Source organism: Eumetopias jubatus, unplaced genomic scaffold (genome assembly GCF_037043125.1).
Source record: "Eumetopias jubatus isolate StellerSeaLion01/CBP00866 unplaced genomic scaffold, mEumJub1_p1.0 scaffold_11, whole genome shotgun sequence".
Lineage (NCBI taxonomy): Eukaryota > Metazoa > Chordata > Mammalia > Carnivora > Otariidae > Eumetopias > Eumetopias jubatus.
Window position 1 is genome coordinate 70,160,750 of NW_028274817.1, and position 19,744 is coordinate 70,180,493.

Sequence of the window (19,744 nt, forward strand, 5' to 3'; positions counted from 1 at the left end):
AAAGCTGGAATGGCTATATTAATATCGAGCAAAAAAACAGTTTAGAACAAGGAACATTACTCAGGATAAAGAGGAACATAATGAAAACGTGATCAATTAAACATGACATCATAACTATCCTAAATATGTAATGTACCTAACAACACCTTCAACATACATGAAGCAAAAACTGATAGAAATGAAAGATGGAATAGACAAATCCATAGCTACAGTTGGAGACTTCAGTACTCATCTCTCAGTAATCAATAGAAGTCAACAGATACTCAGTAAGGACGTAGAAGACATGAACAACACTCTCAACCAACTTGATCTAATTGACATTTATAGAATACTGTATCCTACAATAGCAGAATACACATTTCTTTTTTCAAATGCACACCTAACATTCATCACGATAGGCCATATTCTGAACCATAAAACAAACTTCAAAGAATGTAAAAGTATTGAAATCATACAAAGTACTTTCTCTGACCATAATGGAGTTAAATTATAAAACTATAATACAGGGCCATCTGTAAAATCTCCAAATATTTGGAAATTAAACAGCACACTTTTCAATAATCTCATGGGTCCAGGAGCAAGTCACAAAAGGAAATCAGGAATAGTTTGAGTGGAATGAAAATGAAAACACATATAAAAATTGAGAGGATACAACTAAAGCAGTGTTCAGACAAAAATTTATACAATTAGAGATTTCAAATCTAAGCCTTCACCTTACAAAACTAGGAAAAATTAGCAAATTAAACCCAATCAAGTGGAACAAAAGAAATAAGAGCAGAAATGAATAAAATTTAAAACAGGGGTGCCTGGCTGGCTCAGTTGCTCAGTGTGCAACTCTTGATCTTGGGGTTGTGAGTTTGAGCCCCACATTGGGTGTAGAGGTTACTTAAAAATAAATCTTAAAAAATTAAATTAAAAACAGAAAATAAAAACGAAATCAAAAGCTGTATTGTTGTTATTGTTGTTGTTTTGGAGATCAGTCAATTAATAAACCTCTACCTAGGCAGATAGAAACAAATTAACAATGTCAAGAATGAAAATAGAGACATCACTACAGATCGTGCAGACATTTAAAAAGATGATAAGGAACTATTATGATCGGCCTTATGCCTATGACTTGGACAGCTTAGATGAGATGGACAAATTCCTTGAAAGTCACAAACTAACAAAGCTCCTACAAGAAGAAATAGATAGTCTGAATAGTCCTATAACCATTGAATTTGTAGTTTAAAATCTTGTAACAAAGAAAACTCCAGTAGGGAATTCTATAAAATATTTAAAGACATACACCAGCTTTATATAGACCCTTCCAGAAAGAAGAGGGCATACTTCCCAGCTCATTTTATGAGACCATTTTTACCCTGATACCAATACCAGACAAAATATGAGAAAAGAAAGCTGTGGACCAATATTCCTCATGAAAATAGCTGCAGAATGATATACTTTATGTGGAAAACCCAAAAGACTCCACCCCCAAACTGCTAGAACTCATACAGGAATTGAGTAAAGTGGCAAGATATAAAATCAATGCACAGAAATCAGTTGCATTTCTATACACCAACAACAAGACAGAAGAAAGAGAAATTAAGGAGTCGATCCCATTCACAATTGCACCCAAAACCATAAGATACCTAGGAATAAATCTAACCAAAGAGGCAAAGAATCTGTACTCAGAAAACTATAAAATACTCATGAAAGAAATTGAGGAAGACACAAAGAAATGGAAAAACATTCCCTGCTCATGGATTGGAAGAACAAATATTGTGAAAATGTCTATGCTACCTAGAGCAATCTACACATTCAATGCAATCCCCATCAAAATACCATCCACTTTTTTTCAAAGAAATGGAACAAATAATCCTAAAATTTGTAAGGAATCAGAAAAGACCCCGAATAGCCAGAGGAATGTTGAAAAAGAAAAGCAAAGCTGGTGGCATCACAATTCCGGACTTCCAGCTCTATTACAAAGCTGTCATCATCAAGACAGTATGGTACTGGCACAAAAACAGACACATAGCTCAATGGAACAGAATAGAGAGTCCAGAAATGGACCCTCAACTCTATGATCAACTCATCTTCGACAAAGCAGACAAGAATGTCTAATGGAAAAAAGACAGTCTCTTCAACAAATGGTGTTGGGAAAATTGGACAGCCACATGCAGAAGAATGAAACTGGACCTTTTCCTTACACCACACACAAAAATAGACTCCAAATGGTTGAAAGACCTCAATGTGAGACAGGAATCCATCAAAATCCTTGAGGAGAACACAGGCAGCAATCTTTTTGACCTTAGCCGCAGCAACTTCTTCCTAGACACATGGCCAAAGGCAAGGGAAGCAAGGGCAAAAATGAACTATTGGGACCTCATCAAAATAAAAAGCTTTTGCACAGCAAAGGAAACAGTCAACAAAACCAAAAGACAACCAACAGAATGGGAGAAGGTATTTGCAAATGATGTATCAGATAAAGGGCTAGTATCCAAAATCTATAAAGAACTTATCAAACTCAACACCCAAAACACAACTAATCCAATCAAGAAATGGGCCGAAGACATGAACAGACATTTCTGCAAAGAAGACATCCAGGTGGCCAAGAGACACATGAAAAGTGCTCAATATCACTTGGCATCAGGGAAATACAAATCAAAACCTCAATGAGATACCACCTTATACTAGTCAGAATGGCTAAAATTAACAAGTCAGGAAACAGATGTTGGCGAGGATGTGGAGAAAGGGGAACCCTCCTACACTGTTGGTGGGAATGCAAGCTGGTGTGGCCACTCTGGAAAACAGTATGGAGGTTCCTCAAAAAGTTGAAAATAGAGCTACCCTACGACCCAGCAATTGCACTACTGGGTATTTACCCCAAAGATACAAATGTAGTGATCCAAAGGGGCACGTGCACCCCAGTGTTTATAGCAGCAATGTCCACAATAGCCAAACTATGGAAAGAGCCTAGATGTCCATCAACAGATGAATGGATAAAGAAGATGTGGTATATATATACAATGGAATATTATGCAGCCATCAAAAAAATGAAATCTTGCCATTTGCAATGACATGGATGGAACTAGAGGGTATTACACTAAGTGAAATAAGTCAATCAGAGAAAGGTAAGTATCATATGATCTCACTGATATGAGAATTTTGAGAAACAAGACAGAGGATTATAGGGGAAGGGAGGGAAAAATGAAACAAGATGAAACCAGAGAGGGAGACAAACCATAAGAGACTCTTAATCTTAGGAAACAAACTGAGGGTTGCTGGAGTGGAGGCGGGTGGGAGGGATGGGGTGGCTGGGTGATGGGCATTGGGGAGGGTATGTACTATGGTAAGCACTGTGAATTGTGTAAGACTGATGAATCACAGACCTGTACCCCTGAAACAAATAATACATTATATGTTAATTAAAATTTTTTTTAAAACAAATAGCTACAAATTTAGTAATTTAGTAAAATTTGAAAAGCATAAGAGACCATAACCAAGTGAGGTTTATCCTAGGTTCAACATTGTAGACTCAATTAATTTACCATATCAACAGATTAAGTGAAAAGATTGAACATCCATTTATAATTAAAAAAATACTCTGAGCAAACTAAGAATAGTAGGGAAGTTTCTAAACCTGATAAAAGGCGTCTACAAAGATAAAACTACAGCTAATGACATATTTAATGACAAAAGACTGAATGCTTTCCCTCTGTGGGTAGGAACAAGTCAAGGATATCTACACTCACTCCTGTTCAGCATCATCCTAGAAGTCCTAGCCAGTGCAATGAGCCAAGCAAAAGAATGGAAAGAAGACATACAGTGAAAAAGAAGAAATAAAACCACATCTGTTTTCAGATAACATGATTGTCTACATGGAAAATCCCAAAGAATCTAAGATTAACTGTTTTTTATTCAGTTTATTGTATGTGTGGTGTACCTCAAAACTTTTTTAGGGGCGCCTGGGTGGCTCAGTCGGTTAAGCATCTGCCTTCGGCTCAGGTCATGATCCCAGGGTCCTGGGATCAAGTCCTGCATCAGGCTCCCTGCTCTGCGGGAAGCCTGCTTCTCCCTCTCCCTCTCCCCCCAGCTTGTGCTCTCTCACTTACTCTCTCTCTCTCTCAGATAAATAAAATCTTTAAACACGAAAGAAAAACTTTTTAAAAATTTTCAGTCTAACCAGGATAAATGAAAACCATCTCACATTGTGTGGTATATGCCATCTGATACAAGTTTCTGCCCATGGTGATACCCAAGAAATATTGTTGACTGACTAAATGAAATAATTTGGAAATTCTCTTTTACTTTGCTTAAAATAAAACCACAGTTAGTTTATACAGCACTGTATCTTTTGGTTAACACAGTCATTAAAGTGAGGCACATAAACATTGGATTTGGATCAGATAGTAGCAGCACTTTTTCAGGCTATTTAGGAACATCATGGCAATAATTTCAGGAAATGTAGGCAGTGCTACTGAATGCATTATAGGGTGCTCAAAGTGTTGGTGAATTTATAATGTAGTTAATGATTTAAAATGTAAAAATGTATTTAATGATTTAAATTTATAATGCATTTAATGATTTAAAATATAAAAATGTATCTAATGATTTAAAAATGTAAAACATCTATATACAGACACTAGGACAACCTTCAAATTGTAAATAGAATTAATTTTCCTCAACAGAAAAATCTCCCCAGAAGAGAGATTAGAATAGAATAATAAAATATAACCACAGAGAATGTTGCATTTTTGCCTCCCTCTTAGGGGACTTCTCAAGTGATCCATGTGAGACATTGCTTCTGCTGTATGAATTTGAAGTTAAAGCCAAAATGAATGATCCGTTACTTGACAGCTTCCTGGAATCGGTGTGGGAACTGCCTCATTTGGAAAGTAAAACATTTGAAACAATCGCATGTAAGTGCTATATTTATGTTTTTGGAAGACTGTTACCCATTTAGATTGTACTACTTTTTATTCTTCTCTCTGTTCTTCCTTTTTTACCCTCAGGTGGGATATAATGTTTCCTCATAGCACTTTGTTTCTCCTTCTCTAATGGTATTCTTGAATTGTCACGTATTATAATCATTAATGCATCTTTTTTTTTATATGAGACTATAAGCTCCTTAGGGTCATGAAAAATAATTGCTTCTGTCTGGTGTACTTAGAAACCCGAGTAAAGCGCATTACTAATAATAGGTGTGCCTATTCTAGGTGTGGAATTGAATTATATAACTACACAATAGAGGGAGCTTGAACTTCGGAAAGTTAGTTTTACTCAGCTAGATAGAAATGACAGTCAACTGCTTCACTGATCAAAGGTGATGCAATCTTAGCAACTTATTAAAGTGTACAAAGAGGGGCGCCTGGCTGGCTCAGTTAGAACGCATGACTCTTGATCTCGGGCTTGTAGGTTCGAGCCCTACGTTGGGTGTAGCGATTACTTAAAAATAAAATCTTTTAAAAAAATAAAGTGTACAAAGAAATACTGGTAATATTTTTTACCACAATTGCCACTCTCAAATTTCTGGTTGGGCTGTAAGTAAATAGTATTTGGGGTCCCAGAACCTGCATGGGGATATGCTGCAGGAGATGGCCTAATTATTTTCCCTTTTTTCTCTCTAACCCTCCTTGGGAGCTGGTGTGTGGTTAATAAAGGTATTAGGTAGCCCCAACTGCACAAAGGTCACATTTGCCTTTCCTTGTCTTGCAAGGCAAAATTCCTAGAGACATGGAGCATGTGGTCTATACTTTATGGACATGTGATGGTGACCACTTCTTATATAATGGATCTCCATTTAAATGCATTTGGAAGTTTTAGGGTTTGTTATCTCTGACACTCACTCTCATGTCAAGTGTTTCCTGTTTTTAGTATCAGACCAGAACAATATATTGTAGTATAAATCTGTTTTTGATTATTGCCCTTTTACTGACCTGCTTTTTGTTTCCACCTTTGTGTGCCCCTTCTTGACTCTGGCTCATAAGATTATTGCTTTACATGTGTGACTATGTGCAGGGTCACAGAAACAGTAGGTTCTCTATTGATGTTTGCTGAAGAGAAGATGACCTCGGTGACCCTACCATGTTACTCCGTGCAGAATCTATAAGCTGTCTCTGAAAGCCACCATGGACCCCTCATTTCATAAAATTCGTTTTTAGGTTTTTTTGTCTGTTGGTTGGTTGGTTTGTGTTAATCTGTTTCAGGCCAGTTTCAGTAGAGAGAGCAAGTTGTACCCTGGGATGAAAACTGATAGATAAGGTGCTCACAGCCTTTTTTCTTTCCTTCCTATAGCATTAGCAGTGGAAATGCCTGCACACTATCCTTCCATTGCTCTGAAGGCCTTGAAAAGGGCTTTATTCCTTTACAAAATGAAAGAATCCATTGACGTTTTGAAATACAGGTTAGTAAATATAACTTAACACTGAATCTAGGCTTTTTGATAGCCAAAAGAGCTATGGTCAGTGCCCCATAAGTCATCAGTCATACTCAGCTGGTCCAACTTAAAAGATGATCAGGGCACTCCTATAACTCCTGAACTATAAAGCCCTCAAAACAGCTTCATATTTAGAGTTATATTATAGACCAAGAATTAATTAGCTATGTCAAGGAGTGTGAATTTCCCAAAAGAGGAAAAAAAGGGGCAAAGTTGCTTCTTTGTGTGAGACTATATATATGATAAAATTTCTAAGTACGTTTCAGAGATTAATATAACAACCACCAATCTATCCACCACCCAAATTTAACAAATGTTAACATTTTGCAATATTTGCCCCAGATGTTTTTTCTAAGCACCTTTCTTTAAGGACTAATAAGTGCTGTGCATCATAATACAAAATATTACTTATTAGAGATTTTATGTTTTCTATGCCTAGACGTGGGGGAAATGATGTTGTATGATTTTTCTGTGGAAAACTTTATTACAATCTTTCTTTTCTGAGACATGAGAGACAGTTCTCCTGGAAGTATTCCTAGTTTAAATCCCAATTCCCTTGCCCATTTGGGGATGTAACGAGATCCTTTAAAGTGCCTATAGATTGAACCAGCTCATAAAATATAATAAACGGCTACAACTCCTTAGTGTAGGAAACTAAAAAAAGGTGAAAGACAACCATAGGCATAATAAAAAGAAGGATTGGTCAGCCCCTTTTATAGCTTCAAAAATCTGTCTTCTGAGGTTGGAGGCCAGATAAAAATGAGGGAAGAACAGAAGTGTTTTGAAGCTTGTAGTCTGGGATGAGATCCAGATTTTACTTGTCTTAGCCATGAAGCCAATGATTTATTTCCTTTTCGGATGAGTTTTCTCTTTTTGATTTCAGCAAATGTATGCACAACTTAATTAACCTCTTAGTGCCAGATGGGGTGCCAAGTACAGAACTCTGTCCCCTGGAAGAAGTTTGGGGTCATTTTGAAGATGCTCTGAGCATTATTATCCATACCGTAAGTCAACCAGTGATATTAAGCTGTTCTTTAAAATTAGAACTGTCTTCTGTGTTAGAAATTACATAGAATAGTGCTTTCTGATGTGCGTTTTAGGGTAAATGAATTCATATTTCAGTATACTTACACACTATAAAATTTCCCTGGGTTTATGAAATGTAAAGAGTTAAAAGTAGAAAATTTCTGATACAAGTATACTATGGATTAAATGAAAATAGCAGTACCACCTGGAATTTTAAAACTTGGTAGAATTGTTACTTCCCCTGTGATGATACTAACCCTTTGAAAAACCTTATTGTTATTCCTTCCATTTCTCCAAGGCAGGTAATAGAGTAGAAGGAACACTGAGGACCTGTGTATTTGTCTCTCCTCTGCTGATTTTTTTCTTTTCAGCACAGGTTTATTCAGTGATTTTTAAATTAGCTTTATTGAGGTATAATTTACATACCATGAAATGTAGCCTTTGTACGTGTACCATTTGGTGATTTTAGTAAGCTTATAGAGTTAATGCAACTGTCACCACGATCCAGTTTTAGAGTATTTCCATTACCCCAAAGTTTCCTCTCACCTATTTGCAGTCAGTCCCTGTTCTCACCTTAAGGCCCAAGCAACCACAGATCTGCTTTCTATCTGTGTCAATTTTCTCTTTCTGGACACTTCATATGAATGAAACCATGCAGCGTGTGATCTCTTGTGTCTGGCTTCTTTCAATTTAGCATAATATTTCTGAGGCTCATCCATGTAGCATGTATCAGTATTTTAATCCTTCCTATATTATTATATTCTACTTAATGGATATATCACATTTTCTTTACCCACTCACTAGTTGGTAGACATTTGAGATGGTTTTTGTTTTTAGCTATTATGAATAATACTGCTATGACATTTGTATACAACTCTTTGTGTGGACACATGTTTTCAGTTCTCTTGTGTATATGAATTTCTGAGTCATTTGGTATCTTTATGTTTAACTTTCGGAGGAGCTACAATCTGTCTTCCAAAGTGGTTGCACTGTTTTACATCCTTACTGGCGGTGTATGAGGGTTCTAATTTGTCCACATCCTCATCGACACTGTTATTGTCTATCTCTTTCATTATAGCCATTTTAGTGAGTATGTAGTGGTAGCTCATTGTGGTTTTGATTTGTATTTATTTTCTTGATGGCTAATGGCGTTGACAATTTTTTTATGTGTTTATTGACCATTTATATGCCTTCTTTGGGAAAATGTCTATTTGATTATTTTCCCATTTTAAAAATTGGGTTCTTGTTGAGTTGTAAGATTTATTTATATATTCTAGGTACAAATCATTTATAGTATACAGTTTGTAACTATTTTCTCCCAATCTCTGGCTTGTCTTCATTTTCTTAATGACATAAAAAGCAAAAGTTCTAAGTTTTGATGAAGTCTAATTTATCAGTTTTTTCTTTTATTGTTCATGTTTTGGTCATGATAAACCTTTGCCTATCTCAAATTTAGAAAGATTTTCTCCAGTGTTTTCTTGTAGCAGTTTTTATACTTTTATATCTTACATATAGGTTTATGATCCATTTTTAATTGTTTTATTTATGGTGTAAGGTAGGGTCTCTTATTTGTTTGATTTTCCATATGGATATCCCTTCTGTGCTGTTTGACTTTGGTTTCCTCATTTGTAAAATGGAAATAATACCTGCTCTGACTCCCACACTGAGGTTTTAAGGATCAATTAAAATAATAATATGTGTTGTAAACTTTAACAGCTCATACACATGTAAGGCGGTATTGTTATTATAAGGGAGCTATAAAATATTAAGGTTAAATGGCTTGCTTAAAGTCACACAAAGTCATTATTTGAGTCCATGTTAATAACTGAGGATCCTGACTCCGCTTTGGGCTCAGTTGCCTCTTCATGTAAAAATATGTGCAAACCCCAGCAGATGGTGGAACAGTATAGCAGGGTGACAACCTGGAACAAACCAGCATCGACTTCAGAAACCTAGAATTCTCCTGGAGCTGTGTAATTATGGCCTGTGTGAATTTAAGTTTTAAAAAAATGTTAGCATTGAACATTTTGGATATATATGTTTTTTTACTTTCTTTTGGGAAGAAGAGAAAATTCTATTTCTAAGCCATGAGCCTCATCTGGACCTTCAGATGTGTTTGCCATAGTAACTAATACAAACTAAAATTAAATTGTACTGTAAATCCAAATTGATCCATTTCCATAGTCTCTATATAAGGCCTAAACTTCTCTGAGCAAATTTTTTTTTTGCCACTTTTATTCTGTCTATTACTGTTCCATCTCCCTGGCTCTTAGGTTTCCTGCTAGAGAGCTCAGTGTTTTTCTACTTTTTTGACAAGTCTTACATCCATTATTGCTCATCCCCTGAAACATGGTGGGATAGATTACTTTCTTATGCAGAGATTAGTTTAATAATCCTGTTGGCTCCTTATATAATATATGTTGCTTTTTCCTGTTTGAATGTGTTACTGTATCTCCTTTGTTTTAAATGCTTGGGAGAAAATTCTGCCCTTGTTTGAGTTTTGTAATGACCAGTCACTCATTCATTATTTATTGAGCAGATAACCTTTATCAAGTGCCTCCATACTGTGGCAAAATGGCTGTTGCCCGGGGCGCCTGGGTGGCTCAGATGGTTAAACGTCTGCCTTCGGCTCAGGTTGTGATCCCAGGGTCCTGGGATCAAGCCCCGCATTGGGCTCCCTGCTTGGCGGGGAACCTGCTTCTCCCTCTCCCTCTACTGTTCCCCCTGCTTGTGCTCTCTCGCTCTCTCTATCAAATAAATAAATAAAATCTTTAAAAAAAAAATGGCTGTTGCCCAAATACAAAACCTCGTGTCTCACAGTACCACGCTTTACATTTTACAAAGCATTCTTACATCCATTATTTCATATGATCCCTGCCCCCATCCCCAGCAATTCTGTGAAATAGAGTGCTGTATTATTATCCTTGACAAATCCTTACAAATGAGGAAATTTTTAAGTTTCAGAAAAGTCAAGTTACCCCGTTGGTAGTATAGTGATGAGCATAGCTGCCTTCCAAAAAAGTCGAGTTACCAATTTGCCTAAATTCATATGGCTAATGAATGAGAGTCAGGACTAGAACTCAGGTCATCTGACCTCACTTCCAGGGCTCTTTCCACCAGAACACACATCTTCTTTACCTGCTCTTGCTAGTATTCAGTTCAAAGGAAAGGCTCAACTTGGTATTCAGAAGCTACTGCCAATGAAAAAGCAAGAAGGATGACTTACGTGCTTAAACAGGCAAGCCTATATTTAGGTTCATATTCTAGATGATTTTTAGGAGAAAATGGATTGCTCTGATTTTTCTTAATTAAAATTTTATTTTGAAATAATTGAAGATTCACATGCAGTTGTAAGAAATAATACAAGAGATCTTATGTATGCTTTACCCAGTCTCCCCCATTGGTAACATCTTATATAAAGTAATATCACAACCAGGATGTTGACATTATTACAGTCAAGACACAGAACTTTACGGGGCGCCTGGGTGGGTCAGTCGTTAAGCGTCTGCCTTCAGCTCTGGTCATGATCCCTGGGATTGAGCCTGCTTCTCCCTCTCCCCCTCCCCCTGGGTGTGTTCCTTCTCTGTCTCTTTCTCTGTCAAATAGATAAATTAATTTTAAAAAAAAGACACAGAACTTTTGTATCACAAGGATACTTCATGTTGCCCTTCTATAGTTCCCACCTACTTCTTTCCCACCCCAGCCCCTCCTTAATACCTGGCAACCACTAACCTATCATCAATTTCTGTAATTTTGTCATTTCCGTAATGACAAATCATACAGTATCTAATTTTGAGACTGGCTTTTTTTCAGTCAGCAGAATTCTCTGGAGATTCATCAAGTTACAAGTTGTTGTATGTATCGGTATGTCATTGTTTTTTATTGCTAAATAGTATTCCATGGTATGGATGAACTGGTACCACAGTTCATTTAACCATTCATCTGTTGAAGGTCATCTGGGTTGTTTCTAGTTTGAGGCTATGACAAATAAAGCTGCTGTAAACATCTGTGTACAGGTTTTTGTGTGAACATGAGTCTTCATTTCTCTGGGATAGTACCTAAGAAGGCAGTTGCTGGCTCATACAGTAATTGCATGTTTAGATTTTGAAGAAACTGCCAAACTGTTTTCCAGAGTGTCCGTAACATTTTACATTTTTGCCAGAAATGTGTGAATAATCCAGAATCTCCACATCCTTGTCGGTATTTGGTGTTGTCACTATTGTTTTATTTTAGCCATTCTGATAGGTGTGTCACAATATCTTTTGTGGTTTTAATTTGCATTTTCCTAACAGCTAATGATGCTGACCAGCTTTTCCTGTGCTTATTTGCGGTCTGTATATCCTCTCTGGTGAAATGTCTGTTGGTATCTTTTGTCCATTTTGTAGTTGGATTGTTTTGCTTATTTACTGTTCAGTTTCGAGAGTTCTTTATAGTGTAGATACTAGCCAGATGCATGATTTGAAAATATTTTCTCCCAGTTGCAGCTTGTCTTCTAAGGTCTTTCACAGAACAAAAGTTTTTTTAATTTGTCCATTTCATCAACTTCATCTCACGATCCTACTTTTGGTGTCAAGTCCATTGTAGACCTCCTTGCCTCGCTAAATCCCAAAGATTTTCCCCCAGTTCTTTTGGGTTTTTTTAAGTTTTTATAGTTTTCTGTTTTACATTTAAGTTTATGATACATTTTAAGTTAATTTTTGTATGAGGTATGAGATTTAGGTTACAGTTCATTTTGCCTATGCACGTCTATTGTTCTAGCACCATTTTCTTGACAAGGCTGTCTTTCCTCCATTAAATTGCTTTTGTACTTTTGACAGAAATCCGTTGGGCATATTCATGTGAGTCTGTTGCTGGGTTCTCTGTTCTGTTCTCTATGTGTCTATCCCTCTGGCAGTATCACACAGTTCTGATTACTGTAACTATATAATAAGTCTTAAAATCAGGTGGAGTGATTCCACCCACTTTATTCTTTTGCAAAATTGTTTTAGATGTTCTGGTTCCTTTGCCTTTACATATTTATTTTAGAATAATCTTGTCTATGTCTACAAATATTTTTTCTGGGATTTTGATAGCAATTGTATTGAACAGTATTCATTTCCTAGGACTGCCAAAACAGATTACCACAAACTGCTTATAGCAGAAACTTCTCTCACAGTTCTGGAAGCTAGAAGTCTGAAATCAAGGTGTCGGCAAGGCCACACTCTCTTTGAAGTCTCTAGGGGGAGGATCCTTCCTTTGTCTCTTCCTAGCTTCTAGTGGTTGCTGACAATGTTCGGTGTTCCTTGGCTTATGGATTCATCACTGCAGTTTCTGTCTCTGTCATCACATGGAATTCTTCTTACGTGTGTCTTGTTTTTCTTCTGTCTTGTTATCAGGACACGAGCCATTATTGGGTTAAGGGTCCATCCTACTCCAGTATGATCTCATCCTAACTTAATTACATCTTCAATGACCCTGTTACCAAATATGGTCACATTCTGAGGTTCCAGGAAGAACATGAATTTTGAGGGACACTATCCAACCCAGTGCAGTATATATCAAGAATTGACATCTTTAGTTATATCTCAATTGAAAAAGAATTGACATCTTTATTATATTGAATCTTCCAATCCATGAACAGAGTATGTCTCTTTATTTAGATTTTTTTCTCTCTTTCATTAGCATTATGTACTTTTCAACATATAAGTCCTGTACATGTTTTGTTAGATTTATACCTAAGTATTTCAGGTTTTTTGAGTGATTGTAAATGATGTCCATGTGTTAATTTCTAATATAGTTGACTCTTGAACAACATGGGAGTTAGGGGTGCCAACCAGTCAAAAATCTATGTATAACTTTTAACTACTCAAAAACTTAACTATTAATAGCCTACCGTTGATGGGAAGACTTACCAGTAACATAGTTAGTTAACACATATTTTCAATGTTATATGTATTATATACTGTATTCTTACAATAAAGGGAGCTAGAGAAACAAAAATGTTAAGAAAATCATAAGAAAGAGAAAACACATTTATAGTACTGTACTGAATGTATAAGAAAAATCTGTGTATAAGTGTACCTGCACAGTTCAAACCCATGTGTACAAGGGTCTACTGTATAAAGAAATACAGTAGATTTTTATGTGTTTGTCTTGAATCCTGCAACCTTGCTGAACATACTCATTTCTGGAATTTTGGGGGGGAAAGTTTCCTTAGGATTTTCTGTGTAAACAATCATGTCCTCTGCAAATAGGGACAGGTGTTTTTTTGTTGTTGATTTGTTGTTTGTTTTGTTTTACGGTCTTTCTCTTTTTTTAATTGAAGTATAATTAACATACAGTGTTATGTTCGTTTCAGGTGTACAGTACAACAGTTCATTAATTCTATGCATTACTCAGTGCTCATCAAGATAAACATACTCTTAATCCCCCTTCTCAAATACGGACAGTTTTATTTCTTCTTTTCCACTATTTATGCCTTCTCTTTCCTTTTCTTGCCTTATTGTACTGACTAGAACTTTCAGCACTATGTTAAGAGTGGTGAGACTGGGTATTCTTGCCTTGTTCACTATCAGGGAGAAAACATTGTCTTTCACCATTAAGTATAATGTTAGCTATAGGTTTTTGTAGAGGCTCTTTATCAAGTTGAAGAAGCTTCCTAACCCCATTTATTTCCCTGATTCTATCATGAATGAGTTTTGAATTTTGTCACGTGTTTTTCCTGCATCAGTTGGTATAATCATGTGACTTTTCTTCTGTATAATACAGTGAATTACATTGACCAATTTTAAATGTTGAACTAGCCTTGTATCCTTGGAATAAACCCCACATGATCATGGTGTATAATTCTTTTTATATATTGATTAATTCTATTTTTGCTAGTGTTTTTGTTAAAGATTTTTCATCTATATTCATGAGAGATATTGGCCTCTAGTTTTCTTTTTGTACACTGTCTTGGTCTGCTTTTGGTATCAGAGTAATACTAAGTTTATAAAATGAATTGGGGTACGTTCCCTTCTCTTGCATATTTTTGGAAAAGATTGTATAGATTTTATGTTAGTAATTGTCTGAATGTTTGATAGAATTCTCCAGTGAAACTATCTGGGCCTGGATATTTTTTTCAAGTGTTGTTAAATTACAAAATCACTTTCCTTAATAGTTATAGAGCTGTTCAAATTATCTGTTTTCTGTTGGGTAAGTTGTGGTCAGTTGTGTTTTTCAATGAAGTGACCCATTTCATCTAAGTTGTCAAATTTTTGTGTATAGAGTTCTTTGTATTATTCCCTTATTATTCTTTTGATGTGTGCAGGTTCTATAGTGATATCCACTATATTTCATTACTGATATTGATAATTTGTCTTCCTTTTTTTTCTCTGTCATTCTTGCTAGAAGTTAATTTTTTTTAATTTTTTATTGTTATGTGAATCACCATATATTACATCATTTGTTTTGGTGTAGTGTTCCGTGATTCATTGTTTGTTCATAACACCCAGTGCTCCATGTAGAAGTTAGTAAATTTTATCCATCTTCTCAAAGAACCAGCTCCTCCAATGATTTTTCCTTATTGTCTTTGTGTTTTCAGTCTTGTTGATCTCTCCTGTAATCTTTATTATTTACTTTGTTCTGCTTACTTTGCACTTAGTTTGCTCTTTTTCTAGGCTCCTGAGATGGGAGCTTAGATTATTAATTTGAGACTTTTTCTCATTTTCTAATGTATGCATTTTAGGGCTGTAAACTTCCCTGTCAGTGCTGCTTTACCTGTGCCTACAAATTTTGCTGTGTTGTATTTTCACTTTCAGTTATTTCATTGTATTATTTCATTTCTCTCAAGACTTCCTCTTCAACTCATGAATCACTTAGAACTGTGTTGTTTAATTTCTAAGTGTTTACAGATTTTCCTTTTATCTTTCTGTTACTGAATTCTAGTATTATTCAGTTGTGTCAGAGAACACAACTGGTATGATTTCAGTTATTTAAATTTTTTGAGATTTGTTTATGGACTAGGATATGATCTATCTTACTATATATTCCACAGGGACTTTGAAAAGATTTGTAACCTATTCTTGTTAGGAGGATTGTTCATAAACGTTGATTAGATGCCACTGGGTAATGGTGTTCCAAGTTCTTATATATCTTTGCTGATTTTCAGGCTACTTGTTCTGTTAGTGTTTGAGCGGGCATGTTGAAGTCTCCAAGTATAACTGGAATTATTTGGCTCTCCTTTCACTCCTGTTGGTTTTTCCTTCATGTATTTTGTGACTGTGTTGTTGGATGCTTACATATTTATGATTGCTATATCTTCTTTGTAGAGTAACCTTTTTATCAGTATATATTGTCTTTCTGTTTATCTGGTGATTTTCTTTGCTCTCAAGTCTACAATCACTAATATTAATTTGCCACTCCTGCTATCTTTTGATTAATGTTTACATGATATACCTGTTTGCATCTTTTTACTTTCATCCTGCCTATACTTGTATATTTGAAGTCAGTTTCTTGTAGACAGCATATAGACAGCACATTTTTAGTCCACTTTACTAATGTGTCTTTTAATCAGTATATTTAGATCACTAATCCATTAGAGTAAATCTGCCACTTCATTTTTTGTTTTTTGTTTTGCTCTGTTTTTCATTTCTTTTTTCTCTTTCCTGCCTTCCTGTGGATTACTTGAACACTTTTTAGAATTCCATTTTGCTTCATCTGTAATGTTATTAACTGTATTTCTTTGTATAGCTTTTCTTTTTAGTGGTTGCTTTAGATATTACAGAGTGCGTGTGTGTGTGTGTGTGTGTGTGTGTGTGTGTGTGAAACTTATGACTGTCTACTGCTGTCATCATGTTACCAGTTCAAGTGAAGTATAGAAACCTTACCTCTAGGGGTGCCTGGGTGGCTCATTCGGTTAAACATCTGCCTTTGGCCCAGGTCATGATCTCAGGGTCCTGGGATTGAGCCCTGGGTCAGGCTCCCTGCTCAGTGGGGAGTCTGCTTCTTCCTCTCCCTCTGCCCCTCCCCCCTGCTCTTGTGCGATCTCTCAAGTAAATAAATAAAATCTTTAAATAAATAGAAACCTTACCTCTCTTTACCCTCCCCCACTTAATAATTGACCTAAATTTTCCTGTATATACATTTAGAACCACATCAGTGTTGTAATTTTCACTTCAACCTTCAACCATAATTTAGAAAACTCAAAAGGAGAAGGAAAGCTCATTGTATTTACCTGTATAAAAATACAGGTTTACTGTTTTCTTTTTTCCTTTTGGATGTTGCAAGGTTCCTTTCTTATCCTTTCTTTTCTGTTTGGAGAGCTTCCTTTAGCCATTCTTTTAAGTAGGCTCCCTGCCCGATGTGGGGCTTGAATTCATGACCCTGAGATTGAGAGTCACATGCTCTACAGACTGAGCCAGCCAGGCGCCCCACCTTTAGCCATTTTTTTAGAGAAGATCTGTTGATGATAAATTCTCATAGTTTCTCTTTATCTGATAATGTCTCTATCTCTCTGTCATTCCCAAAAGATGTTTTTGTTATAAGATTCCAGGTTGATGATCCTTGTCTTTCAGTACTTCAAAAATATTGTGTCACTTCTCTGGCCTCCAGGGCTTCTGGTGAGAAATCTGCTAATGTTTAACTTGTTTTCTCCCTGTAAGTAAAGTGTTATTTTTCTTTGGCTGCCTTCAATATTTTTTTTTGTCTTTAGTTTCAGAAGTTGGACTGTGATGTCTCTTGGGTGGATTTCTTTGAGTTTATATTGTTGGGGATTCACTCAACTTTGTGAATCTGTAGGTTTTTGTCTTTTGCCAAATTTGGTAAGTTTTCACACATAATTTCTTCGAGTACTTTCTCAGCCCCACCCTCTTTGTCCTCTCTTGCCAGGACTCTGATGACAGGAAGGTTAAAACCTTTGTCATTGTCCCATGAGTCCTTGGTGGCTTTATTCTCTTATTTTTTGTCTATTTCCCTCTGTTGTTCAGATTGAGTAATTTCTGTTGTTCTTTGAGTTCACTGATCTTTCCTCTGCCTCCTCCATTCTGCTGTTGAACCTATTCATGGAGGGTTTTTTTTTTTCCTTTTTTTAATTTGTTAGTTGTTTGTTTATCAAGAGAAACTATTCCATAACCTAGTATTCATGTTTCATAGTTCAGGAACACAGGTCAGTGACAAACTTCAGTGGAACTCAACGCAAAGGAATTCTTTACATTCCAAAATCACTGTGCACTCTGAAAGATACCACCCATCTTCATCTCCTCAAAATCTCTCATGGAATCATAATTTCTGTAGAAATCTGCATATGCCTTCTTTCTTGGTTCTGCCACAGCAAACTTATAGAAAGCTGCAAGCCCCAGGGGATACAGAAATGCTCTGGCAATATGAAATCACAGAAGCTTGGCCAGAAGACCTCACATCTGAGGTTTCTTCAAAGCACTGAAAGTCATGGTAGTTACTCTCCTCAACACCAACTTCAAACCCAACATCTTTCCTAACTGATACTCATGGAGGTTTTTATTTCAGCTATTATATTTTTCAGTTCTGAAATTTCCATATGTTCTTCTTTATGTCTTCTGGTTTTTTGCTGAGACTTTTTTTTTTAATTAATTTATTTATTTGACAGAGAGATAGAGAGCACAAGCAGGCAGAGCGGCAGGCAGAGGCAGAGGGAGAAGCAGGCTCCTGGCTGAGCAGGGAGCCTGATGTGGGGCTCAATCCCAGTCCCCTGGAATCATGACCTGAGCTGAAGGCAGATGCTTAATGGAATGAGCCACTCAGGCGCCCCTTGCTGAGACTTACTATTTTTTTCTTTGAAGTATGTACATTATGGAAGCATTTTTATGATGGTTACTTTATTTTTTTTAAGTTTTTATTTAAATTCCCCTTAGTTAACATACAGTGTAATATTAGTTTCAGGTGTGCAATTCAGTGATTCAGCACTTCTGTACAGCACCTGGTGCTCATCACAAGTGCCCTCCTTCATCCCCATCACCTATGTAACCCATCCCCTCACCCACCTCCCCTCCTGTAACCATCAGTGTGTTCTCTATATAGTTAAGGGTCTCTTTGTTTCCTGGTTTGCCTCTCTCTTTTTTCCCCCCACAATGATTATCTGTTTTGTTTCTTTAAATTCCACATATGAGTGAAATCTTATGGTATTTTTCTTTCTCTGACTTATTTCACTTGGCAGGATTTCATTCTTTTTGATGGCTGAGTAACATTCTATTGTGTGTGCTAGTGTGTATATGTATATATATGTCTATATGTCTGTATGTTTATATATATGTATCTACATATACACACACACACACACACATATATATACACACACATCACCTCTTCTTTATCCACTCATCAGTCAACATTTGGGCTCTTTCCATAATTTGGCTATTGTAGATAAGGCTGCTATAGGTAGCAGTGTGCATGTATCCTTTCAAATTAGTATTTTGTATTCTCTGGGTAAATACTTAGTAGTACAATTGCGGGATCATAAGGTAGTTCTGTTTTTAACTTTCTGAGGAAACTCCATACTGTTTTCCAGAGCGGCTGCACCAGTTTACATTCCCACCAACAGTGCAAGAGGGTTCCCCTTTCTCCGCATCCTTGCCAACACCCGTTGTTTCTTGTGTTGTTGATTTTAGCCATTCTGACAGGTGTGAGGTGGTATCTCATTGTAGTTTTGATTTGTATGTCCCTGATGATGAACATGATGTTGAGCATCTTTTCATGTGTCTGTTGGCCTTCTGTATGTCTTTGGAAAAATGTCTCTTCCTGTCTTCTGCTCATTTTTTAATTGGATTATTTGTGCTTTGGATGTTGGATTTTACACGTTCTTTATATATTTTGGATACTGTTTGCCAGATATGTCATATGCAAATATCTTCTCCCATTCCACAGATTGCCTTTTAATTTTGTTGATTGTTTCCTTCACTGTGCTATGATGGTTACTTTAAAATTTTTGTCAGATACTGTAACATTTCTGTCGTCTTGGTGTTGGCATCAGTTGATTGTCTTTTTTCATTCAGTCCGAGTTCTTCTTAGTTCTTGGTCTGATGAATCATTTCTTATTGAAACCTAGACATTTTCATATTACGTTTATGAGACTCTGGATCTCATTTGAACCTTCTGTTTTATAGCTGGATTTCTCTGGCACTGCTATGCCAGGGAAGAGAGTTTGTTCTTAATACTTCCAGGTGGAAATAGACGCTCAGGTTCCCCACTTGGCCTCCACTGATACTCAAGGGGGAGGATTCCTTGTTACTGCTGGGTGGAGATGGTGCCCCACATGGTCTCCACTGACACTATGGTGGGGGTGCCTCATTATCTGCTGTGTGATGGTTA

General features: G+C 36.4%; 1 protein-coding gene and 1 pseudogene across 1 annotated transcript in view; one reads left to right on the forward strand and one right to left on the reverse strand.

Annotated features, from left to right (window-relative positions):
• TEX11 (testis expressed 11) overlaps window positions 1–19,744 on the forward strand; it is a 281,592-nt gene that overhangs the window by 250,141 nt on the left and 11,707 nt on the right. Inside the window, exons 25-27 of the mRNA XM_088028563.1 lie at window positions 4,752–4,901; window positions 6,277–6,385; window positions 7,302–7,422. Of these exons, the coding sequence (XP_087884689.1) occupies window positions 4,752–4,901; window positions 6,277–6,385; window positions 7,302–7,422 (380 nt within the window). The remainder of the gene's footprint in view (window positions 1–4,751; window positions 4,902–6,276; window positions 6,386–7,301; window positions 7,423–19,744) is intronic.
• Window positions 17,623–17,850, reverse strand: LOC148163082 (cytochrome c oxidase subunit 6C pseudogene; annotated as a pseudogene).